Raw genomic sequence first — 27,697 nt, forward strand, 5'->3', positions numbered from 1 at the left:
CTCCAAAAACTGGCCTAATTGTATTTCAAAATTCGATCTGTTTTTTGTACAAAAAATTATTTCTCGGTTTGACGTTAGGCTGTTTTAGGTCAGCTTACGTTGGGTACCTAATTGCTTTTTAGTATAGGCTAAAAAGTATTTGATCGAGGACACCCTATTTTGGTTTATTTTAAGCTGATGGCATTGCTATTTTTTGTATTTTATTCTCGTTTTTTTGGTTATATTTTTTTTCATTAAAAATTTTTTTTTGACTATTTAGCCGGTACTTAAAAGACGACTAAATAGTAGGCTATTAAATATTAAGCCAACCTAGGACACCAACTAGCTTTTATTTTTCTGCCAATAATTTGTAAAAAAACTAAAGTTTTACCTGACCATGTAGTATGGTCGCTAGAAGAACTGTAGTGTTCTCTGACATTTTCGTGATTTTTTGAGATGGAACTTCAGAGATTTTATAATATTTTTAAATGACAATATGTTGTGGGGACCAGACAACGATGGGTATGAGGAAGATTATAAATGTCTTTAATTTTTAGTATTTATTTATTTTCTTGTTATCATTATGAGTATCATAAATCTCAACTAGGCTGAAATTAAGATTTTTAGGAAAAGTAGAGATCCAAATGAAGTTCCAAATAAAGGATCTGCCTAGAAGTCCATAATATTGATTCACCATTTAGCCTCAGGCCATCAGATAATGTTAAATTTGCAAGCTATAAAACTGAGAAGTAAGAGCCCTAGCGAGACTCGGCAAATTATTGAATTATTTCATGTCTCGCATATCTAGACTATATGCAACCATTGATACGTTATGAGTTTGGTTGAACGAAGCGAGTCGGGAATCTATTATAGCAATTCAATAACTTATTAATAAAAATTTAAATGTTTTGTGGGTTAAAAAAAATGGCAGATAAAACAGCTTCTGACAAAAAGCCAGGGATTTTCATGATATCAGAGGCCGAATTTAGTAAGTTATCTTTAGGATTTATAGAAGAAGATACTATGGTGTTCTTCAACAAGATGCCAAAAGTAAGGACAGATAAAAGACTTGAGGGCCAGAAATATAAGCCTCCAATATTTGAGGTGTAAACGTGAAAATATTTAAATATATATTAAGCAATAAAATTAATGATCACAGGAAAGATATAAATGAATCAACTCTTTAGCGGCTTATTAACCCTTGTCCCCTTCTTACCCGCTTTAAAAATGATTAGGCCCGACCCTTCCCGTACTAGCCTTAAATATAAAAGGTTTATTTTTGCGTTTGATAAGAAAATAGATCCTCTTATCTGCTCCAAAATCCGGAAAGAAAGAAAAGAAGAAAAATATTGGAGGAAAAATATAGTTTTAAAGTCTTACAAATTTGGTCAAAAATATATTTCTTTTTTTTCCCTCGAAAATTTGAAATTATAAAAATATGTCTTAACTTTTATCACGTTTTAAAATATTAATTTGTCGCTAAGGAAATATATACTACCTGAGGTTTTAAAATAATCACTTAACTCACTTTAAAAATAAATAAGAAAAAAAAATACTCTAAAATAATAAACACACCATTTTTTTTGGTATATTTTAGATAATATAATAAATATACTTAGATTGATTTTGGTGTGATCGAAAGTTTAAAACTTTTTAAACTAAAATATATAATATTCATTCATTATAATCTTTAAAAAAAATACCCAAATCTTATAGATTGGAACGAAAAAACGGGTTCAATTTAATCAAATCCATAAACAAATTATGACATAAATAATGTTTGGAAGGTGTAAAATATTAGTCAAGTAGAAATAAGCAATTTGATTCGATTTTAAAGGACAATATAAATAGCAAAATGAAGGACAGATCTAATTGTTTAATATTCATTATCGTTTTTCTCAATATATGGATTACTCATCTGTTTGCTAGTGGAATATTATATAATACTCCCACTAAAGTCCTAACCAATTCCGACCCATCAAGCGATGAAGATTATACGGGTACGCTCATATAAAATTACAAATTATAGAAATATATATTTATATACACGAATTTATATCTTAAATAATTAAATTTCACCACAATATTTTAGAGTTTACCAAAACATGCGGAATATATAATTAAAATAACTGCTATCGATTTCTGAAAATAAAAATCATTTTTTTAAACAAAATATCAGGATGAAATCGTTAAATTAATAAATGGAGTACATGTCAATTATAAAAAATTATTATAGTTTATAGAGAGTTTTCTTTAAAAAAAAACTAGAATTCAGACGTCAAAATATCTATATCTGGGACATGAAAAATAGCCTGATTAATTTATATATAAAAATTTTTTGTAACCTTTAATATAGATTCGGAAGAATATGAAATAACGGGAGTCATACCTATAAAAGGCCCCTATTTTTCCGGGGCGACCGGCTGGAGTCATTTAAGGGTCAAAAATAGCATTTATCTTTTCACCTGGAGTTCTAAAACTATATGGATATCAAAAATGGAGGATTCCGAGGATGATCAACTGAAATACGAACTGTTGTTATCAGAGGATATAGGAATGACTCACCAAATCAAGGTTATTAACTCGTTTATTAAATATATATATACATTAAAAATTGATCTAATTATACTGGTGTATGCAAAATAGCTCCATTTGAGCTTATTTTTAAAAATCACTAAAGCTCGAGATTCAGCTAATAGATGTCCAAATCTTTGTGACAAAAGTAAAATTTTTATGGGTAAAATACTGTTATTAAAAACCGGCCCAAATAGAGCGATTTTGCATCATATCATCACTACATTATACTATATTTTTTTTACGATTTTTCGATATTTTAAACTTTTAACGCCTTTTGTTAAATTTTTGCTTCCTCGAAAAACATTATAAGCAGGTTATCTTAAATTCTGCGTATTCCGATTTTGCCTATATATAAGACTGCTTTAAGCTGTGTATACCATTTTTTAAAAAAATCGAAAAGCTTTAAAACTTTCAAAATTGATAAAATTTTCTAGAATTATGCTATTATGCTTTGGGCATGTTTTCATTTTTATATCTATAAAATAGTTTATTTTTTATTTTCATTAAAGTTTCGAATAACTTTTTTGTAATGTTTTGGACACATAGCTTTAAGAAAAAAAATAAAGCGAACTATTTATTTTGAAATACATATTCTTAAACAGCGATAATTATTTCTACAAAGTCTTACCAAAATAAACAATGTATGAAAGAGGTTTGAGATGGATCAGCATTTTAACGTTTTTGAGTTTAAATTGATAGCAGCTCAGATGACGAAGGCCAAACCTTCTCAAATTTTTTAAATACGGAGTAATTAAGTTGACTAACTTGATCCCATATATTTTATTCTTCTTTCCTTTTATATATATAATATATACATACCAAAAAACAATAAAAAAACACAGGGTTATATGCTTCACGATAGGATATATCTAGCCATAATCCGTATCGATTCGGAATACTTAGACAGTATATCGGCCTCATATTTATGCCTTTTTGAGCCTGGTTACCCTATAAAATCTTCTGTCGATCCCCATTCACAGGGCTCATCAAACTCTAAATTATCCATCATCCAAAGCTTGCCTACCCATGGTAAGTCTCATTTGGAACTTTTTTCCAAGAACATGGAAAACTTTTTGACCATAACTAATCTGGAAATAACGGATGGCGACAAACACGACATAGAATTCGTGTAAGATAATTAAATTTATCTTTAGGAAAAAAAATAAATGTGGATAATATTTTTAATAAATTTATAACAAACGATTATAAAATTTATAATATATATTTGGTAGGTATATAAGACTTATTTTTGTAATTTTATAATAAAATAAAAGGGTTGAAGGTGGGGTAAGTAGGGGTGGGGGGTTTAAATGTTAAAAATCAAGTTTACAAATGTTTCCAATGCAACTCATATGGGCAAAAATTTAACTTTGCTCATTGTTGTGGAATGCCTTTAATTTACTGTAGCATATTTGTGTTTTGTTCGGTCGGTCAAAATATTTAACACTCTTAATTAAAAAAAAAGTTATTTTATTTAAAGAAAATTATATCATGGTTCCCCTCTAAGTTTTAATCGTGAAATAACAATTTACAAACCTTATCAATTATATTACTATTGCTATTACGGATTATTTATTATTGAATTAAGTGTTTAGAAACTTAAAATCATAATTTTTTTTATAAATTAAATTTTTAAATATTTTTTTTAAGGATATACAAATGGGACCATGCCCACATGGACGTTTTGATTTCACGCGAATGTATCAACGCGATTAGGAATAAAGTGTTCACGATCGACGGCACACTCTACTTGTTTATACTTCAAGAGAAAGGCAAGGATGGTGATCCAGAAGTGGGTTCACCTCTCTACATGATAGATTTCGGTAAACGTTAAAAATAAAATATCGAAATTTTTATTTTTATTTCTATTTTTATTTTTATTTCTAGCAAATATTTCTAAGAGGCACATTGTAAAATATTATGGAAAGAAAAGAGAAAGTGAAAAAAATTATAAAATAAAAATTGTTTAAAATTGTTTAAAATTTGATAAAAATTGAAAATTTAGGAAAATAATGGCAAGTCAATTAGTGGCTCTAAATTATTTTTTATATATCGTAGCCTGAGAATTAAAATATTCTATCTCCACTTTATATTTTTACAGGGGAGCAATTTGAAAAAATTATATTCTATTGTTTTCAATAGGATAATTAACCTTGTATCGGGTTTTTTAATGTAAATAGAATTGTATAATTATAAAAAAATTGATTTATGTAAAAAAGTCATTTTTGATAAAAGGTGGACATAGAATAATCTAATTCTCAGGCGACGATATACATACCTTTTTTAAGAATTATTAGTCCTCTTTAAAACAAAAATACTATTAATCAATGATAAACAAATAAGTAGTTTGTGTCTTAAGGTCTACTGGAATTTAATGTAATCCAGATTCGCATTAGTTGATAAATGTGATTCTATTGTAAACTAGTGCAATCCAGGATCACATCAAATTTTAGTGTACCTTCGATATATTTAGTCATTAATCGACTTTACCTTTAAAATTGAGAATATTTTTTTTTATCCGTCTATGATAATTCCCTTCTAGAATTTTCTATTTTTATCGGTAAATATTATGTTCGGGCATGTTTGATTTAATTAAAAGCGTTTGATATAATAGAAGAATTCATGCGAAAAAAGAGAGTATGTCTAAATGCCCGATTTTGTCGGATATGATTGACTCATTTGATGATGTAATTCTTAGCATAAATATAAAATTAAATTTCAAGGGTAAAATAAATATTATAATACTGGAAATGTGCGTAATCAGGCAATATGCGTAAATATCTCATAGAATTATCTGAAGTTTATAGACTAGAGGTATTTGACAAAATTTAAAAAAAACGCCATAAATATAGGATTTAAAGTTAGAGATAATAACAAAATTTTGTTGAACCCTCTTTAAAATTTAAAGATCCAATTTTTCCGAAAATGTTCTAGTATAAGTGTAACATATTTATTCTTTAAATTTCAGAGTTGTTTTTTGAATTTAGAAATTATGTATCTCAATCAGGTATTACGTGAGTCAAGAATTAGAAAAAAAGAAAAGAAGCTTACTAGATCACAAATCCATTCTAACAATAAGTGTAGATGCTAAAAATTGTGTTAGCTATGCGCTCTTTTATAACTATAATTAGTAAAGTGATTCAGATGTTTGCATACATAATATATTTTAAATTTTTTTTAAAGATATATCTCATTCTTATATAAAGTATATTTTTATTTTAAACATTATTATGCCAGTTTACAAAAAATCTAGTATGATACAAATACTTCAAACGAATAGTCCTACTGACGTTTCATACATCGAAAGAAACGGTGCACACTATTTAATTATAACGAACTCGGATGGTTATACAGATATCTGGGGATGGATGTACGGGAACCAATTTGTCAAATACCAAAGTTTGTACACGCCGAAACCTGTCAAAGTTGAACACTTTTTTGCTCCCAACAATAAGATGGGATTGATAATACTCGATTCTTATAATGTAATTAATACATATAATATATGCAAAAAAAAATATATATATTTATTTGATTATAAGCTTTTGTTGATATTCGTTTCAGTTTAGATGTATATTACACGTTAGTTAGAAAACGATACCATAATATACATTAAAATTCTAAAATAAACTATAGAAGTATAAATAAGGGGTGTATTCGAATTCTAATTCAATTCATTTCTCTGAAAGAAAAAGAAACCATTCTCCTAATATATATTATCCAAGTATATAAGACAAAGATTAATCATTTACTACTATAATCCGAAAACCAGATAGATATACTTTTAATTTCTCTTTTTTTTTGCTATATATATTCTATTTTATTAACATAGAGTCTTGTGTATAATAATTTAACAACCAAAAATTAATATGTTTACATTTATTACACCTTTTCCCACTCCCGTCCCAGTCCACCCTAAAAATATTCTCGGAGAAATCGAGCGAACCGCAATCAGAATCAGAAACAACTATATTCGACGATTTTATCGAGAGAGAGGATTTGACGGCAATTTTAAGTGACACATATCCGGGTCATCCATACCCCTCCATCAGTTATATAGATACCATTCAAACTGAAAAATCGGTTTACTTTACAGTTGCAACTTTGGAATCGATTAGTAATTATTCCAATCACACGGAAAAGAAGCATTTTCACTCGGTGTTCAAGCTTCGATTTGAGACCGTGGAAAGTAAAGTTCTCTATCTGTTCCTTTCTTTCCCCTTTTTAATAGGTATCCTTTTTCAAAATAATTTATAATTTTTTTGCAATCTTAAATTAATACATATATTGATTACAGCACTTGGCACTCAATCATACCATTAATTAGTCTCACGAGAAAAAAGAGGAGAGAATCCAATAAGAGCCTACCATCTACTATATTTCTCTTTTCAAAAACATTGAATATTAATCAATTTTTATCAGAAACGGAATATATGCCCAACGATACCCTGATACTTCAATTCAAAAATTTGTTCGAGGAAATTCAATCTACGCTTAATAAGGTGACCGATATCAATTTCGAAATTAACACGATTCTCCAAAAAACTTTGCCTCAGAACATAACTAAAGATGTCATTATAAATGGTCTTATTATTTATTTTTTTCATTTAATTATAATTTTGACAAAAAGATGCATTTTTAATATATCTTAATCCTAACCCATATCTATAATCCCCCAAGCTCTCATTATGAAACATACTTCATCCAATTGAAAAAAATGCCTCTGAGATGGTCAATCCTTAAGTTGATCCTCTTTAACTAGGGATGATTGGAGTATATTAACCTTTAAAACAAAGGTTTCTCAATTATGCAGATTAGCTGAGTGTCTTAACTCGTCTTATTCCTAAACAGAAATCTGTTTAGAAAGAGAATATTTAGATTCAGTGCACACTTAAAAATAAAATAGAATAGGGTCTCCTAGTTCAAAATCTGAATTCCACTGGTCTAAACAGAAATAAATTTTATAAATAAGGCGAACCAGGACATGGCTATATGATTGTATAAAAAAAAGGAAGAGAGAAATATATATATTTTTTAAATGATTATGATACCAAGTTATGATAAAAATATTGTTTATATTTTGACACAAATTAAGGAGATCTGATCGTGAATGGCACCATAAAAATCCAGAATTTGGTAATTAATACTAATCGGACAGAATTTCCAATTATTGATATAAGCGAATTGGATACCCTGACAACTTCTGCCGAAAACTACAGTCTCTTCTTTGACGATATTCTTTTAACGAATCAACCGAATCAAACTTTAAACGGTAAAAAAAATGGCGGGTGGATGACGAGTAATCGTCTTGCCCGAAACTTTTAATGAAAAATGAAAAAAATATTATAATATGAATAGAATAATTTAAAAAAATTGAGTAAAATAGGGTTATATTTCCCCTCCTTCGCCCATAAAAAATAAATGAAATAACTGAAATGTTAACGTATATTTTAAGACCTATCTATATACTAGTAGTGAGAATATAACTGTACTGTATTACAAGTGCGTAACAAATATTACCCCCCCCCCCACTCCATCACAACCCCTCACCCTCTCCCTATATACAATATATTATTATAAGAAAGAATTTGAATATTAATTAGTAAAAATTAATAATTTTTAAAAATAACGACTATAATTTAAAATTTTTAGAAAAAAAGCATTTTAACAAAAAACAAAGTGAACACCCAAAAATATTTATATAAAAATGTAATATAGCCAAGCCTACAATAAGTTGACTTCTTAGCAAAATCTTGGATATGCTAGTGCTGTATTATTACATAATAATTAAACTATATATTGTAAGTTTTAAATTCATTTACAAAATAAGGGGAATTCCAATTTCTTGATAGGAATTTAACCATAAGCGACGAATTCAACTGTCCATCCATAATGGTCGAGGGAGATGTAAATGGAATTTTTATCAACGAGTTAGATCAGCATTGCTTAATGTCACCTAACCCAACCAATCCCCACTCTGACCAATCTCAAGTGATTAAAGGAATTTGGACTGTACCTCAAGATAAAAAGGTTTTCGCTAGTTTCGTGAATTACACGGGCCGGCTAAATAATCTTACTCCTCTCATAGGTTAAATTAACTTATATATTTTTTTGTTGTTTTACATTATATCTCAGACAAAATACAACCCTCTGTGATAAATTGAGTTCTTGGATTTTTTTTTCTTTATTGTTTAGTGTCCATTTGTCAATCCCTTTAACTATTATAAAAGCATCAGTGATAGTTAAGATAACTATAGACTTTGAACGGGAACTTTCTGGAACCGAAATGCATAAGGTTTTTCAGAAACAGGAACACTATAAGAAACATATTTCTGAGCGGTGCGAAAGTGATGACTTTTTAGTTGATCAAGGATCGAATAAAATGGCCATTTGTAGGCATTTTTTTAGGTTATGAATGTTATACTAATTAACTTATATATTATGGTAATCGTAGCTTCGACCCAAAACAATGAGCTGGTATTCAAGGAAGTCTCCTTCGAGAAGGGTCTTTACGTTAAAGAACTGTTGGAATTAAAAGGCACGCTTAACGGATTGGACGACTTTTCTCCCACAAATATAGAATCGAATGAAAATCAGATATCCGTTAAGGCTAAAAAAATATTGAACGGTAACCTGAGAATCATAGGCAATTTCGAGGTTGTCACAGATGTCAATAAAGTAATAGAATCGATTTATCGTAATATTTATGCCAGCTTATGGAATTGAATTATTCTACATTTTACTTTTTCTATATACTTGTATATATACAATATTTTTTGAATCTTTTCTATATACTATATATATATATACAATATTTTTTGAATCTTTTTTATATTAATATATCATAAAATAATTTTAGTGGATAAAGATGAAGGACACTCTTTAAAATTAGATTTTGACCTTTTCATGTGACCAAACATGTAGTTAGAATAGAATCAAACAAAGAAATATAAAAAAATATATTTTTAAGTGAACTTAATTGGAAAAAGGCAAACAAACTAATAAGTTACCGAAATATTTCCTTAATAAAAAAATGTATTTTTTTATTGATGAAATACTCCATAGTAAGAACATTGGGAAGACAGGGGTTCTTGTGATCGCTCAAATTTTCTTCTGGGATACTGAACTTTAAGGCCGTGACCTTGTGTTTTTTTATTTTTAAACGGTAAGCCTGTTTAGCGATCTATATAACTTCCTCAACACAGCCTAAGGCTTTTTAGATTTACGTAGGTAAAGTATCTTTGTGATTCCTTACAAACCAAAATGTATATTTAATCTACACACTTAAAATAAACCAAAATAGGGTGTCCCAGTGCAAAATCTATTAAAAATAAGATGAACACACGACCTAATGGTTATTTATTTTTTACCAAAGACTATATTACGTACAATGCGATTAAGAAAAATTCTATTTTTTAAAATATTACACTACATATAAATTTTTTATATTCACAATATTATGAATTTAACCCTTTAAAAGTAATTTTCTCAAATGTAGCTAATCTTTAAAAAAATATAAAATAAAGATTTTAATTATTTTAAAAGGTAACCCATATAAAAGATTAAACCGTATTCTATTTCTTTTCCCAAATTTTATTTTTCCAAGGAAATATCAATTATTATGGTAAAGAGTAGTCAGAATAATGAGAGATATTATTAGGATTGTTAATAAGCCCGATTAGGAATATTTTTAAAAATGCCCCCAAAATATTGTTATGCAAGTCAGAAGATTTCTCTCGGGCTTTTAAAGCAACACTAGATATTATTTTTTATTAAGAAATATAAAGTACTTCTGATTCTAGACAGGTCTACAATAAGTGAAATCTAAAGACCTACAATAAAATCACCTCCCTTAGCAAAATCATAAGCTGTGAGCTATATAAAAGGCTAGATAGGTCATTATGTTTCGTGAAACAAAACTGTTCTTTTTTTTGTAATTATGTAATTTTTTGTTTTATCTAAAAAAAATTTGAAATCAAAGAACTTGAACATCAATAAATGGATGAAGGATACCAAATTTTTGACGATCGAAGGAGAACAATCAATAAAGTCTCAAATCACGTTTGACGCACCAACCCAATTTGAAAAAGTGGTTTTTAAAACTGTGAATGATATGAATATGAATGATTTCCTCAATAACATCGTCCCATCCAATGGCGATTACCAAGTCATAACGGGTGAGGAGTTTTACCATTAAAAAAAAATTAACCAAAATTTATAAAAGTTTTTTTTTAATTATCATAACACATTTTTTTAGGTTCAATAATATCAACAAACACAAGTTTTTTTAACATTTCAAGTCTCCCAAATAAGAATAATAAAGTTTTTTGATGGAGATAGTATATAGGAACTATATCAGATATATCTAATCTATAGGATAAATTATCAACTTAAACATAGTAAAATAATAAACCATATTAGAGTAAAGCTCCTTTTTTATAGTAAGAGCGAAATACCGCGATATCACCCACGCGACACATAATTTATCGCTAAACTACAAAATAGCTGTATAATTTAACAATATATATTTTGTATATCGCTGTGTTTCGCGCTTGTTTTAATAGATATTACACAGAAAGGTAGGCGCGCTTTAAAAAAAAATGTTTGAAGGGAACAGCTGAGCAAGATTTTAAATTTAATTTTTCAGAATGGACATAAAAAATAATGCGTTCGTTGAAAATATGAATACGTTCATGTTCAAAAATCGCTTAAAATAAAAAACACGTTATTTACCATATGTCTTTCAAAAAAACGAACTTTATTTACCAACGCATCAACTAGTAAATAGTTGTATAGTCGATTTGAGATGGTTATGCTCACACTTAGTGATGCAAAATCGCTCCATTTGAGCCGATTTTTATAAGCGGCTAACTCACTATTTTAGTCACAAAAATTTTACATAAGCCTCGAAATTTAGCTAATAGATGTCCAAACCTTTGTGCCATCTATGAGCAAAATCTTCAGGTTTGGGTATTATTTTTCATGATAAAATACCGAGTTAGTCGTTTTTAGAAGATGATAACCTCAAGAGATTTCACAATAAATATATCAATTTATTGTAAAAAAATAATTGTTACTTTACTAGGTCGTAAAACATTTACCTCCGATGTCACAATAGCCAAGGATGCCTTATTCACCGGCTCATTGAACAACTTAAGTCTGGACAAAGACTTTGTGATTATCCGAGAAAATCCATCCATATTCAGGCTGTACGCTTTCGTATTCACGGATTCGGTTAGCATTGAAAAGGAGATCAATGTCGAATATGTGAACGGAAGGAATTTTTCTGACGATGTTTTGACCAAAAATTCTATTCAGAGGATAACCGGTATGTAATAATCTTGCAGGCTAAATAAGCTAAAAATTGAGAGTTAAAATTTATAAATTCGTGAAAATTTTAGTTAAAAATAATGAGATTGGCAAATTTATAAAAATTATACTAATGATTTGTTTTGTCATGATAAGAAAAAATTATTTATGAATTAAGAATGCTGCTAAATTATGAGGGAACACAAAATTCCAGTTTATATATAGTAAGTAATTTTAAAATAATGTTATAGGGAAATGGAGATTCTTAAACGATGTAACTTTCATGGGTACCACTCAAATAGACGAATATAAAAATGCCATAAATGTAGATTCAGGAGTAAAAATTAATGGGGTAGATTTATCTGAAACGATTCCCAAATTGGCAAAGAAACAAGGTGGGAATAGGTTTAAGGAAGAGGTGACTTTTCATGTTGATGCCACGGATATCGAAGGCAATATAACTATCAATGAGGAAAAGAAAATTAACGATCACGATATTATTGATATTACAGATGTGAGTAGGATACCTGAGTAGTATACAATCTTTCTATTTTTCTGATAGTTTTGGCTAAATTGCAGATTTTCTGTTAGTAATTTTTATAGGTAAAATTCACCAAAAGTTACTTACAAAAGTAAAGTCTACCCGACTTAGGTTAGTTTTTAAAATTATAATATTATAAATATCGTTTCTGGGAGGTTTGCTATCTTATAAAAGAAACCCAAAATAGTTTATATTAACTATAATCTTTTAAATATACACATATTTGTAGATTTGGACTCTCACTACGGATCAAATGATCCCGATTCAAAACTTGAATATTCTTTCCAAAATCGTGGTAAACGACAAGTTAATTTGCAATCGCGTAAATGGTTTTGACGTTAGGAAAGATTTTGTCAATTTTATCGAGCCGAATCACATCAAAGGTCCTGTCAGTTTTTCGGATAAGTTGACCGTCAATAATCTTATGTTTAACGGTCATGCTAAATTGAACGGTATTCAACCTAACTCTTACCTTAATAAAGTGAGTTTTTTTATAGTTCTTTATAATATTATGACGTATTGAGATATGAAATCCACGGGGAACCAAAATCTATCGACTTTTAAATCATTTACCTAGAGGCCATTTAAAAATTTTTAAAATATTTTGTTATACATATATAGAGTAACCTACCCTGTAAATTAAGAAGATTTTCGCCATTAACCTTAACCTAAAAATTCTTAATATGCCAGGGCTCGGTTTGGATCGTACTCGGTCTAGGGCACTAGGCCGTGTAAGAACCAAAAATAAACAATTCATAATATCCTGTCCGGGTTATAAAATAATATTTTAAAAACCAGCAAATTTCTACCACCTTTGGCCCCAGGAAATGGATTTTCTTACATATTAGTGCCAGGCCTATAAATAAATGCATCGGTTGGTCTCAAATATAGAAGGGCGGAGGGGGTCCCTATTTTAAAGGTTGATTCCTAATAATTTTTGAGGCAAATATTGGCAAACTAAAACAAATTTTATTTTAATAGGTAATATACGTGGACTCTAACGAACCTATAATATATATAAACGGTGATATCGTATTTGCGAAAGATGTCACATTTCACAACGACGTTCGAATCGAAAAATCTTTGAATGGACACGATCTTTACAAGGATTTCTTGTTAAATGGAACGGTTCAAGAATTGAAAGGTTTATTATTTTTTTGATAGAATTATTTTAAAAAAAAATAAAATGGCGAACAAATGAGTATAAAAATTAAATTCCTCCCGCGGCTCAGAAAATGTTAAGGTCTGAATTTGGGATTCGGGCTACATAACGGGCCTTGATCTAAGAAAATTTGCCGCCGTCTGCGATCTGACCCGGGTCGAAAAATTTCTGATCTCATATAAATATATATTTGTTGTTTTAAAAAAATATTTGGTATCGGTAACATTTAAATCAATATTTACTTAATTTTTTTTTATACGAATGAATATCTTATAGTGAAAAAATTTACCAGAAAATATACATTTTTTAACCAATTGTCTCCTTCTATTTTTAATTAATCGCTACTTATTGTCAAATATAATATGTGAAATATATCAACCACTTTTTGCACACCATACACAAATTCTTTCTTAAGCTTCCCACCTGAAACCGGATATTATGGTCGTAGTAGGGGACATGGTTATACAAGGTGGTCTTACTGTTATCGATGAATCGCCGGGCACTTCCATTGTTCAAGGCTATGAGCTGGAAACATTTTGCAACTCTATAGTGCATCCCTCTAATCCCTTCTTAGTTCCGGGGGAAAAAAACATTCCTATAAGGGGTAAAAAGATCTTTATAACTAAAGCGAATATTGAATCATTGGTGGTAACTGGCAACTTTAACGATATCAACGCCCAAGAGTTTCAAGATTATATGGAAAACGCAGTATTAATTGACCCTTCTAAAGCCGAGGTCGAGATAAAAGGCGCGTATAATTTGACCTTTGAAGGGAAATTGAGTATAGAGCCTACCCATACTTTGAATCATGATTATCACGAAAATTCTGGATACGGAGGTATTCCTAATAAACGCAAGGCTTCTTCTACGGGTATAAAAATACTGGGAAAACTTATTACACCTATACAAATTTTAGCGGTCGACTCTGACTATAATAAAGATTATGATAATGATAAAGGGTACCGCTACGTAGAAATAAGCAACTTCACTCGTTTCTTGGAACTTGTCATAACGGAAAATGAAATAAGTGGAGGTAATGCGCAGCCCTATATGAATGGTTTAAAAAGCCACGCGAGAATATCTGGCAAGAAAATATTTCTCGGGCCCGTCACTTTTTCCGGGGGTCTGAATGTAGGGTCAGATTATTTTTTCAACGGAGTCGATTTAAACGAATTAAAAAACAGTCTGTTGGACATTCACAGCGAACAAACCTTGACGTCTAAGCTTAACTTTGAAAAGGGTGTCACGATAAAAAATTTGATAATTCAAGATGAACAAAAGGTGAAAATATTTGGGCAATTGTATAGCGATCTCTATAAATTGGACTTGAGCGATGCCAAAAGACCATCACTAATCATCGACGAGGACGTGATATTCGAGAACGATGTTGAATTTATCGGGAAAGACGTATATATTGAGGATACCCTCAATGGAATCCCGTTTACTGATGTATATACATATATAGCGAGTTTATTATATATTATGAGTTGATGATTTATACTGGGTAAAATGTATAGGTTGCTATAAGGGCTGACATGAGGATAAATTTATTTTCACGATAGTTATACTTCCTTTATTTTGTTTGATGGGATTCTGGATCGGTTTCGATCAGTAGGTTAGGAAATTTAGACTATATGAGTTAAAACAGGACAATATAAATAACATAAATCGATAAAATGGCATTTTTATATTTTAATATCAATAAAGGGGTCGTCAATTAAGAGTTGCCCATCCATTTTAGTGAACAAATGCATTTTAAGGAGAAATTGCTTATTTTTTTTAAACTCAACCATTTATCTATATAAATTTAAATGTATAGGTGTTAGTTAAACTCGATTCCACCTCGGATGTCCTGATATTCGACAAAGATCAAGAATTCGAGGATTTATTGATTCTGGGTGATATTAAAACCCACGGAGGGGTTAATGGGATACAACTTAGAGATTTACAAAAAAATGTAATTATTCTGTTCCCTTTTATTAATTCAAATATATATATATAAATTAAAGTGTTAAAAAATACTTGTTGTAGGTGTAGATGATATTCATTTGCTAATAAAAAATAATAATTACAAAATGAGTGAATCTTAAAAATCGATTTAATTCCACGAATATTTGCTAATTTCAAATCTCAATCTTATTTAAAATTAAATTAAATTGATAGTTTTTACGTAAATAATATATTAGAGTCTAATGCACGATATCCCACAAGTCATAGAAGATAATTGGATTTTTAATGGAGAAGTCAGCTTTGGCGAAAACGTCCTTTTCAATAATTTGATCAACGAAAATAATTTAACCGAATTTTACGAAAATGCTTTATTACGCAACAATAATGGCGAGCCTCAAGTTAAAATCTTCAAAATTAAATATTTTAAAATTGATTGATTGTTATTCGGTTAGGGCAGGGAAACAAAAAAAAAGGAACAAATAAAAATATTGAATTTAAACAAAATAAAATTAAAAATAAAATATTTTACATTTTAATATAAAAATAATTTACTATAAACTTTAAAAAATGCGACAACATTATTAGATAAAAATGGTATATACAAACACATTAAAGGTCATACATGGGGATTTGACGATCATAGGATCTGATCAGGCAGGTCAGTTAACGAACATCACGGTTAACGAGGAATTCAGTATCAATACCTTAAATATCGATGCCCATTTTAACGGCTATGATTTAAATAAGCTAACCAAGAACGCTGTACATAAAAAGGCCAATCCCATTATAATTATTACCTCAAACGTGGTATACACTCATGAGGAAATACATTTCAAAAAGGGATTAGATGTAGAAGGCAAAATCTTTTATATTATTCTCATAATTAAAGAATATATATATATATTTTTATAATTAACATTTTATCTTATAGATTTCAACCTTAAAATATTTAATTTGAGATTGAGATTATTGACAAACGATTTAGTTATAAGGTTATTGAAACAGCGAATCTAATTGTGTTAGTTACGATAATGTGAGCATATAATATCATTAAGTCTAATTATGGTATATTATTCATAATAATAATAGTTAGGGTGTTTCTAAGCTTTAGAAGGATCTAATAATTTATTCAAGCCGTGAAATTACCATAGCTTATAGTTGGCTATAAGATTTTATAAAAAAAATTCGACACATTTGTCGCTGTTAGGTATGGAAATGTATAACCGCTATAATCTCTAAATTAAAAAAAAAAATTCTCTAAAAAAGGTCACATAAATGGTGCCAAGTTCCCTGAAGATTTTGTACCTATCCATAACACCGAGGATACCGTTTACGTCCCGGGACACACAATAATCTTAAATTCAGATGTTAGAGTGCTAAATGATATAGAGGTCGAGGGAAAAATCAATGATATTAAGTTGGTTCATTTTTCGGAAAGCATTTTGAATCTGGAAGAATACGCCATGGAATTAACTGGAGTTGTCAAGTTTTACGGGGATGTTATCGCAGAAAGTTTTTTTTAAAATAAATTACATTGATACAAAAAATGGTTTATAAATAGGTTTAGTACAATTTACCTTCTTTCCTAATGAACTAGGGTTAAAGTTTTTTTTAAACATTGAACTTAAGATTATGCACAAAGTTAAATACTTATCTTCATATAATACAAATCAGAAGATGTAATATTCTTTGACACTGTGAACGATATGAATTTAAGCCAAGATTTGGTGCTTAAGCACGGAGATTTCGATATAACGGGCGAAAAACACATGCTAAAGGACATGACTCTTAACGATGACATATATGGAACGTGCAGAGTTATCAATGGAATAGATTTACCGGAGCTGGCTGAAGTATTGGTCAGGAAAAGAACAAATGCTACTTTAAACTATAATATGGTAATTATTTTGAGTGTTCTTATATATATATATATATATATGTATTAATAATTTGATGGTGAGATGAGCGGCGTATCTAGATTAAAGGTTGGCCTGAATCAGTTCTTGAAGATTTTTAAAAAGCCGACCCATTACACAGATTGCTCTCTCTGATGTGTATTTTTGATTATCAGAACATGAAAAATCATACTCATTTTTTTTGATAACATACTTTTTACTATTATGAGATTTAAAAACATATACTTTAAGTTTAATAAAATATTTTTCAATTTCATCTTATATTTACCATTTGAAAAATTGCAAGATTTTCAAAAAATCTGTTGAGATAAAGCAAAACGTACAATTTCGTAGCTTGTTAAATGGGCTAAATATCAATGGTTTAGAAAATATTTTCGAAGATTCACTAGAACGTTTGAACAAAGAAATGGACACACTTTCTGGCGAAATTAAATATCACGATTTGATCTTGGATTCACAAATAAAGGCGTCTTTGAGTAATTAAAACATTTTCAAGCACGTTTTAATTTATGAAAAAATTATAATTTAAAGAAAGAAGGAACATAATTTATTTTCTTATAATTATTTAAAGGGCAACCGGCAATATTGGCTTATTGGGAAATTTCACAAACGTGGCCAGAAATGACAGAGACTTTTAGATATGATTTTTTAAGCTATTACGATACCCATTTCATTTATAAATGGGTCCATAACGGATCAGGTTGTCACAATCTTCCCAAGGAATGTCGGTATAGTTATATATATATATGGTCACATTTGTATCAAATCGACAGACGAATCTTGGCGAACACCTTAGATTTTAACAAAATTGATCTATTAATTTACCCAAATTTTAGATTTTAATCTAGTCCTCGAGCAAGAATTAATCGTGATAAAAGGAAAAGACCATTTTTTTTTATAAATCTAACTGTTTAAAATAAATATTTTAGGAAAAAATAAAAATTAATAAATAAGCCTTCTATAATCTTATATCTCGAAAACTGTTTGCGATATAATAATACAAAAATGCTTAATTTGGCAAAAAAAAAATTTAAAATAAATAAGGTGCCTTTTTTAAGATTGATTTTTGTCATCCTATATCCGGTTTGTGAGGCCATTTTTAAATTAAATGTAACTTGAAAGCCAAAGTCTAGCAGTATAACGACCTTTATAGTTTTCTTTTATATTTATACATATTGGAGATAATGATCAAAAATCCAATAGATTAATTTCTTTTAAAATTTAGGGTATTTTATTTTTATTTTATATTTTAGTCTCTATATAACAAATCAAAATAAAATCTATATTAATAAATGATATATTAAATTATTCATATTGATTATATTTGATAATCATTTAACTAATACCATCATTATATATTTTATCATTTATTTAAAAAGAATGAATGAATTTCTAATTTCCAGTATTTTTGTTTCTCTTTCTTTTTTACTACACATCCCTTTCATGGGCAGTTTGGGAGCAGTCAAAGCCATGGAACCCTCTCTGATTATTTATTGGTTTGCGTAAAACTTGGAACCAAGTTTCGAAATCGCTCCTCTCCTGACTGCTATTTTTATTTACGCATATGAACATTACGTACTCATATATCTATGCAATAAATATCCCTATAATCCCTTACAAAGGGGCCGAATCGTACAATTTACTATATAATTCGAAATAATGATATCAATATTATACATAAGTTCTTTTGCCACTTTATCAAATATTATTCTCTTCCTTGCAATAGCCCATATGTTGCATGGTATTATGGAGAAAAGAAACAAAAAATGCCGAGAATTAGAAAACTCATTCATTCTTCAATTTTCAATTTGAATACAATTAAGAATTTTTTGTTGGATTTTATAATTTTTCTTTGGACAAAGTCTTTGTGAATGTAAAATAAATGATAAAGTATATGATGTTAGTATTAATTAATATAATTGTATATGAATAATATAATACAACATTGATAAATATAGATTTTGTATTAATTTGTTATATAAAAGCAAAAACGTATTATCATAGGCTAGATGAAAATTTAAAATTTAGGCAAATTAATACTCATTGATGCCATACTCTATATATCGAATTTCATTAAAATCCAAGTGGGTCACCACGAAAAAACGTCAAATATTTGTCTTACCATTATGCATATCTCATTATAAACAAATATTAATATGTACAATTAAAATCATATTTCTAAATAAATATATAATTATAATTTCTTAAACTTATAATTGTTTTAACAAAAGATACATAGGTATAATATTTAAAAGACACAGTCATATTTTAACAATATAAATTTCTCTTTTATAAAATATTTCGAGTTTATAAATTAATATATATATCTTTAAATCGGGGGTTGTGAACCCAAATTAGGGTTCAGAAATTTAAAATTTCTTGGTTAGACATTTTGAAGCACAGGCCAAACAGAGACCGATTTATGGGCAACCCATTGAGCCAGGGGTAAAATGAACTAGGAGCTGGTTCAGTCTCTTTCAGAAAATTGGTTTCGATTTAATTCTTTCTTATCAAAACTTCCACTAAATAGAGTCTAAAATTTGTGAACCCTTATTCGCCCTGCTTTAAACCTTTTATTAATATTATTAAGCTGCGATCAAATGGAGCTCTTAGAATTAACGAAAGATGGAGCGTTAGGTGATAGAGAAATCTTAGGTCATTTCAGGGATTTTCCTATGTCTATAAATTTGCAAAAATTTGATTCATCTCAACCTCAAATTATGGATTATAAAAACGAAAAAACGGATTCGGTCCCTAATATAATGTTGATAGTATCCTCTCGAAGTATAAGCTACAGCAAAGAATGTACAACAAAATCTCCAGCGTCCTCATCTATACTTACTGGTGGATATTCTGTCAATCAGAATGAGAATGAACAGATGATTAGCAAAAATATCGAAAATAATGAACAAACCATAGCCTATTTACTGGGAGATTTTAGTCATTTAAAGAAATATAACCTGCCAAATGAAGAACATGCTAAAATTTCTTATAAGATAGGTAATAATGGAAGCGAACAAAATAATACTCGCTCTTTCATTCTGAGGGGAAAGACAGTTTTGTCGACGAAATTTGTCTCGGATGCTATATACTTCTACAGAAATCATAATTTGTATATTGTCATAGTAAATTATTTCGACAAAGCGCTTGGTAATAAACAAATTTATATTTTTTAAAAAAAATTAATTATCAATGATCTAATGCTGCATTTATAGGCACGATAGGCTCAAGTGATGTCAATATAATTGCTAGCGAAAACACAGCTGATTTGTATCAACGCATAGCAAAATATGTTTTTTCATGCGATTTAATCTTTTCGCTCAGTGTTTATAAATTCCAGCGAAAAAATTCGCTTCACTTGAGTGAATCGTGCTTGCTTAATGCAGCACAATTAAGCTTCAAACAAAGAAAAGGAAGGAAGGGTTAAAAAAAGAAAGAAAAATTATTTAGCTCAATTTATTTCATTTTATTCTGTTCCTCACAATCCTATTCCTACTTCATATATTGAATCAAAATAAATGTTCAAAAAGTATCACACAACGTGGATTCGTACATTTATAAATTCGATACCTCTGTCGAGGATTGGGTTAGGATTCAATCCATTCCAACTCATGGCGCAATTTCAGGCACCCTATTCGTATCCTCGATTTTTAAAGATTACTCAACTAGGATCCACAACAATCTGTATCTGGCAATAGCTAATATGTATGATTCAGTCGAGAAAAGTTACTCTACCCACTCATTCATTTACAAATGGGATGATGAAGCGGAGCAGGTTATACAGCGACAAATAATTTTTTTTTAATTTTATGTCCAATTTACTTTAGTGGGCGGGCTTAATTAAAAGGAAAAACATGAAGTTGTTCATTTGCTGACTCCAGAGTTCAACATTTTCTGGATGATAAATTACAAGTGAAATACTCTTTAAAATTTAATTTTAAGTTATTTTAGAAAGTGAGCAGGGATGGCAAGGGATTTTTTTTTGAAAAAATATATGTTACATTGTTTTTATCTCGTTAATAAGTTCAATCCTATTATGAGTGTACACACTGAGACTGCTAAAGATGTTGTATCCATGACTATTAAACAGAGTGGTTATGTGATTTTTGCGAACGAAAAGACGAGCAGATCGCATGAAGCAATTTTTAACAATGAATATCAAGTAAATGAATATCTACCCCTGAAATCATAGTTAGCGCGAATTAACGGAGAAGTATACAAAATTATCATACCGAACTATGTATAGTTCGCAGCGAATTCGGGCTAACTTTAAAATTAACAATTAAAAAACAAAATTTTAAAACTTCAGAGAAATTTTACGATTTTAGAATTGGATATTATTGATAAATAAATGTTACATGAACATGAAGGAATTACGGGGATCTTTCAAATATGATTTTAATAAATTTTCATACGATAATTTCTTTTAAACCTAAATCTTTGACAATTTTTCCATAAAATTTATCCCAATTTTTTTTTTACTCATAAATTTTATCATTTTTTTAGGAGCCTATAACCGTGTTTTATCATGATCCTAAGAAAGATAAATTCGTCAGAATTCAAGATCATTACATTCCTGGCGTTTCGAAATTAGACACATTTATCATTAATGGTATATTTTTTTTATCATTTTCTCTTTGATTATTGAAAAAACCAAAAATCTAATATAAATAAAATTGATAAAACCAAGATAACAAATGTATTTGATTATCTTTTAGACAATTACTATTTGGCCGCTGTGAGTCCCGTGGAGAACAAAATTTTTATTTATAAATGGCGTGAATATTTATTATTTACACTCGAAATGGAAATCCCTAATGAAGGTTGCAAATCCATTCATACATTTTGGGATAGGGGAAATCTTTATATGGCTATTGGTAATATCGGATCTTATGACCAACTTTTGATAGCTAAGATTCGCGGTAATTAATATTTTAATATTCTAACTGATCTTTATTTATTATATTATAAATTTATTAATAAATCTCTTCTTTTATTTTAGGAAACAAGGATAAAGAGGATCTAAAAAACCTAAAAAGAAATTATTTTGTCCCTTCAAAAACGCCTAAAAATCCTTATTGGGTGGAGATTGATAACGATATTAAAAAAGGTTCCGGGAATTTCACTCAAAGACGTTTTGTTAGTCCTACCTCCCATTCGGTGGTCACTTTGCCGCAGAGTACTCCTACAGAAGTGTCTGTCACTTCAAATACCTTTTCCACGACAATCGGAATCGACAAAGATATCAGAGATATTTTCACTCCCTCAGATGATTTGCATGTAATAACGGTTGATATTGTTGAGAATGATACCACAACAACAGTTTTAATGCCAACTGATGCAAATATCTCTTCCATTCCTAGCGGAATAACCCAAAAAACATTTTTAATGCCAACTGATACAAATATCTCTTCCATTCCTAGCGAAATAACCAAAAAAACATTTTTGCCCACAATTTCGCCTCACATAAAAGATTCTCTTACAACTTTATTGAGTAATTCCTCCACAATCGAAATATACGATGACACGATAACTAAAACCGCAAAATATAATATCACTACTCAAGCTAGCAGTTTTATAAACGAGAACGTTACCTACCAAACTTTAACTGATACCATACCAAAGAGTGACCTAAATATATCAACGGATAAATACGTGATGACTACTACTTACAAACCCACAGACTTTATCAATATGACCAACGTAACCTATGCGCCTGATACTACAGATATTTACGAATTAACATTTTACACTGACACTGAGGAGCCTAATAACACTTACACATCTTTGCCGTCAGGACCTTCAAGCTTTTATGTTAAAAATATGGTCAATCATACAGTCTCAATTTTGACTAATAGTTCTTCAAATAACAACAGTGATTATCATATAACATTGCCATCCACAATTCCCGATTCAAGTTCTGATATTAATATAACTTTTTCTATCACTAACATTACTCACCCTACTACGTTGGAATACATTATTGACAACACCACGACCTTAAACAATAGTAGCTTAAACACCACTACCTATAACGATATATTAAACGCCACAACCTATAACGAGTCTTCAAAAGCCGCTACCATCAATGTTCCAGTGATAACTGAGTATGACTATTTTTCAAAACCTGCATTATCTTCAGCTTCTTCAAGCAATGAGACAGAAAATAGATATCAATCAGATAATGCCACTACCACTAGGATTAATATAGAAACTCATTCTACTATATTAACTATGGGCTATGTCCAAAACCAAACGGATACTACAGGATACACAGACTACGCTAATCTTAACGACACCTTAATATACTCCTATATTGAAACTATGTATACTACCCCTAGCAATACATCTTATAATGATATAAACTCTACCATAATGAGTTTAACCCCTCTATATACAGGGCACGGAATATTACCCGAATTGTTGAATAAATCAGGGCTCTTAGATGAGGAGTTGAATATTTCCAACTTCCATTTTTTAAATCAGAGTGGAGATCACCTTAAAAAGTTTTTGCCAAAAAACATTAGCGATAAAGAGGTCGAAACCCTAATAAAAGGTATAGAAGAGGAATTGGTGATGGATTATGAGCATTTGAAGCACACATCCGCCCATACCAAATCTGTGGCACACGATCCATACAGTACTAAAAAGATAACCGATTACACAGTTACTGAGGAAAATAGTTCAACTACCCCATTCCATACCATTATACCTGAAATGGAAACTATATCATCATCAACCGAAAATATGGAGAGTACCAGAAAAATTAAGAAAACAGACATGTCTAAGTTAAAACCTGGGGGTGCATATTTTTCAAGAAACAGAAATCATCCAAATTAATTTCTTTGTTGGTGAGATAGTGAGATATATTTTTTTTATACATTTGCTATTTATTGAAAACCGTAAATTAATAATTATATAATATATATATCTAACAACAATTATTATTTTATTGCATGATTTTTTATATAATTTATTTTGTATTTGTATATTTTATAAAGAAAGATCTTAATTATTATTTATATTTATTATAGACAATTCGATTTTATATATAATCTAGTTTATATACAAATTATCACTATGAATAAATAAAGTATTTATGGGGAAAAAAATATTTTAATTTTAAATTAAAAAAAAATATTATCATGATCTAGGATTATTACTAACCTCCGAAATCTTGCTTAACATTTGAATGAATGCCGGGGAACAAAGCTTTTCAAATACTTGATTAAACCCTTCGAGATAATTACCGAAATTTCCAATTTCCCTTTCCATTTTGGATAATATCATGCAGTGCCCATCATCCTTTTCAGCTTCCCTTATATTCGAAACGCGGAAACCGAAAAATGGATACGATTTTTTCTCGATAAACCTAATTCTATACCCGTCGGCTTTAAGAGCCGATACCACTTGTTGAGTTAAAAGTTTCCAACTGCACATGTCGTATGAATGAGAAGTTTGCACTGGAAATTTAATAACGTTAATCATTTTTTGCGCGTTTCTTTGAGCCGTCATAAGACTGTTTCTGATTTCCTCAATTTCATCGGAAGAGTTTGAGGCTCCTACCAGACCGTAGTCTAACCATAGGTCTACGTTGCTTATCCCTAAGCCAGTTACTGTTTGGTCGCTTAAGAAATTTGCTAAGCCATTTTTTTCCAAAAATACCGCGCATTGCTGGTACAAGCGTTTAAATACGCCCTCGAAGTTTCGGATTCTACTATTCAACTTGACCCATTGCGCGCGATGTTTGAAATTATTTCCCAATCTAAATTCGTTTATGTCTTCGACCAGAGCGTCAAATCTTAAATAGTGAGCTTCTCTGTAAATCGCTTCGATTGGTAATTTTCTCAGTATAAAGTTAAAATTCTTATCAGTTCGTAGGTAATTAAATATAGCTCGGTATATGTAAGGATCCCTGTCTAAAAAATAATTTTCATTTTCATCTTTCATAACTTGGTTAGCATTAGTGGGATCAACTAGCCAGATTAGTTTGCAAGAGTTCGAACAATGTTGGGTAATTTTGCGTTTGTCTATGGGCAAAATTTGGCCACCCACGTTAAAGTTAATTACATTAGGATAAGAATCTATATCAACCATATATTTTTTAAACCAATAATAAAATTAATTTTATAGCTAAAACCAAAATATTATGATTCAACAATTATTATTTTTTTTTTTGAAACTAACATGAAATATTGTATGCGTAATACGTCTTTTATTTATAAAAACCAGTGTAATTAATCAAAACGTGATAGCTTACTTTTACGAATCATGCAAATTTAGCCCCAAAAAATAGATAAGGAGGGAAATGAATTAAATTGATTTGGTTAGAAAAATTAACTTATAACCAAATCTATATTAAGATGAGTAATTTGTCCCTTTACTATATTCTTAAAATATTTCGCGAAAAAAAATACTCTCAGATAGGTTAATTATATGCGTCTTTTAGCATGTTTTAATATATTTTTTATCTCATAACCTAATTTAAGATAAGCGGGATGATGGGTAAGTAATATGATGCTTAGAGTTAAATGATAGGCACCTGTATTATGCTTGATTAGTATATTACACGCGGTGTCTTTACTAGTAGCGTCACTAGTGTAGGGGAGGAGAGGGGAGACACAAATGCTCGAGAGAGACCCCTAAAAATTTTAAAAATTTTTTATATCCCCCAAAAATTATCATTTAAAAAAAAAAATTTAAAAACCTTTGAGCCCCTCTGACCCTGCATTCACAGTATAATAATTTAATTATATACTTACCAATTGTCTATAATAAAGAACAATATTCAAATGTAATTTTTTTAAGTGCTTTAAAATTAAAATTTTATTAAATGCTATGTTTGTTAAAACGGGAGCTTGCTAAGGAATCTGAAAAGTTTAAGAAGTTACACCTATAATTTTGAATGGCTAGTCATGAGACCAAACGGACATTTTGCCTACGAGCCCGCGAGAAAATGACAATATTTGAGTAGAAGAAAAAAAGAGGGTGATCAAAAATCAACAAAAAAAGAGAGAAGGTTAATATTCAAGATTTGTATCTTATATTTAAAAATTGCTTATAATTATATTTTCTTAATTAGAATTTTGGTGTATCAATACATTCTTTGAAAATTATCGTTTCGATGTAATATGAGTCTCTTTAAAAGTAAGTCGGGTTTTGATTTATTTTACATTTTTATACATTTTTTCATAATCCGCCCGTACAAACGGGAGCAGTAGGGGAGCAGCCATAGGCCGCCAAAATTAGGCAATTTTAGAGGCTATCAAATTTTGCATCTGATGCATTTCAAAGGTAAATGTTAATTTTAAGAAATTTATATAAATATTACTGATTCAGTTAACAAAAAATTATTTGTATTTTACTATAATAATAAATATTATCTAATTCATTATGAATATCAATAAAAATATATAGTTAGATTTTATGATTTTTTTAAGATGAGACAAATTTTGATGGGTGTTAAAAGGTTGAAAAGTTCATTTTCAACCCAGGTCTCCACTCTGCACCTTTTATAATTAATTATAGAAAGTTTTCAATGTTTGTAATTGTAAATAATATTTTGACAGTTTTCGGGCGAATAAAGAGCTTATAACGAATGTGCAAGCACTCAAAACATATTGATGAAATAAATAATTGCTGGCTTAAATAGAACTAAATGTAATTCTTGTTTGCGCCATAGTTCGAAATTAATACGAGATTTACTAATCTAAAAATTATATCTAATACGTTCAATTCACTTATTTTTAAAACAATTCCAGCAAATATGCCTGATTTTATATGCGCATGCAATAAATCTTATTATCTATGCAATATACACCTTTTTATAACTTATTATTTTATCGTCTGTCTACCAATAACATTAGGGATTTGGAGAGTGCAAAAACATATATTATAAATGCAGATTAATTAAAATTTTATTCTATATCACAGAGATGGACGTACCAAATGTTAAAATATTAAAATGTTGAAACCCATTTAATCTACAAAGACATGCTTATTATCGCAAGAATTTAAGAAAAATTCTACCCTAGATTACCTCAAAAAATTTACCAATCAATTTACACATGTTAATATGCTCTTCATGCCGGCAAAATTTAGCAAACATTCCTTCTACTTCAAATTACAATGTAGATATTGATTCTCCCCCTCATATAATTAATCAAGAGGCTATTGATAACATTAATATATCCCTACAATCAATAGCGGAATCTTTCATTAAAATAAAACGCTTATGTGAAAAGAAATATCCAAAGAAGAAAA

General features: G+C 29.4%; 1 protein-coding gene across 1 annotated transcript; it reads left to right on the forward strand.

Moving 5' to 3' along the window:
• Nucleotides 1-1,834: 1,834 nt before the first annotated feature.
• On the forward strand, nucleotides 1,835-24,274 carry LOC135924448 (uncharacterized). The gene is made up of 29 exons (XM_065459505.1): nucleotides 1,835-1,979; nucleotides 2,336-2,553; nucleotides 3,399-3,685; nucleotides 4,207-4,379; nucleotides 5,794-6,041; nucleotides 6,466-6,745; nucleotides 6,979-7,140; nucleotides 7,652-7,828; nucleotides 8,387-8,644; nucleotides 9,011-9,234; nucleotides 10,538-10,733; nucleotides 11,642-11,884; nucleotides 12,117-12,379; nucleotides 12,636-12,887; nucleotides 13,388-13,550; nucleotides 13,984-15,017; nucleotides 15,388-15,525; nucleotides 15,755-15,916; nucleotides 16,134-16,374; nucleotides 16,785-17,030; nucleotides 17,193-17,416; nucleotides 17,721-17,910; nucleotides 18,006-18,162; nucleotides 20,025-20,584; nucleotides 20,965-21,209; nucleotides 21,459-21,596; nucleotides 21,941-22,046; nucleotides 22,153-22,356; nucleotides 22,437-24,274. Exons 1-29 carry the CDS (start codon nucleotides 1,835-1,837, stop codon nucleotides 24,272-24,274), a joined length of 8,772 nt encoding a protein of 2,923 aa, XP_065315577.1.
• Nucleotides 24,275-27,697: the final 3,423 nt, after the last annotated feature.

The sequence above is a fragment of the Gordionus sp. m RMFG-2023 genome, chromosome 2 (genome assembly GCF_954871325.1).
Source record: "Gordionus sp. m RMFG-2023 chromosome 2, tfGorSpeb1-WG-v2, whole genome shotgun sequence".
NCBI classification, from domain to species: domain Eukaryota; kingdom Metazoa; phylum Nematomorpha; class Gordioida; order Chordodea; family Parachordodidae; genus Gordionus; species Gordionus sp. m RMFG-2023.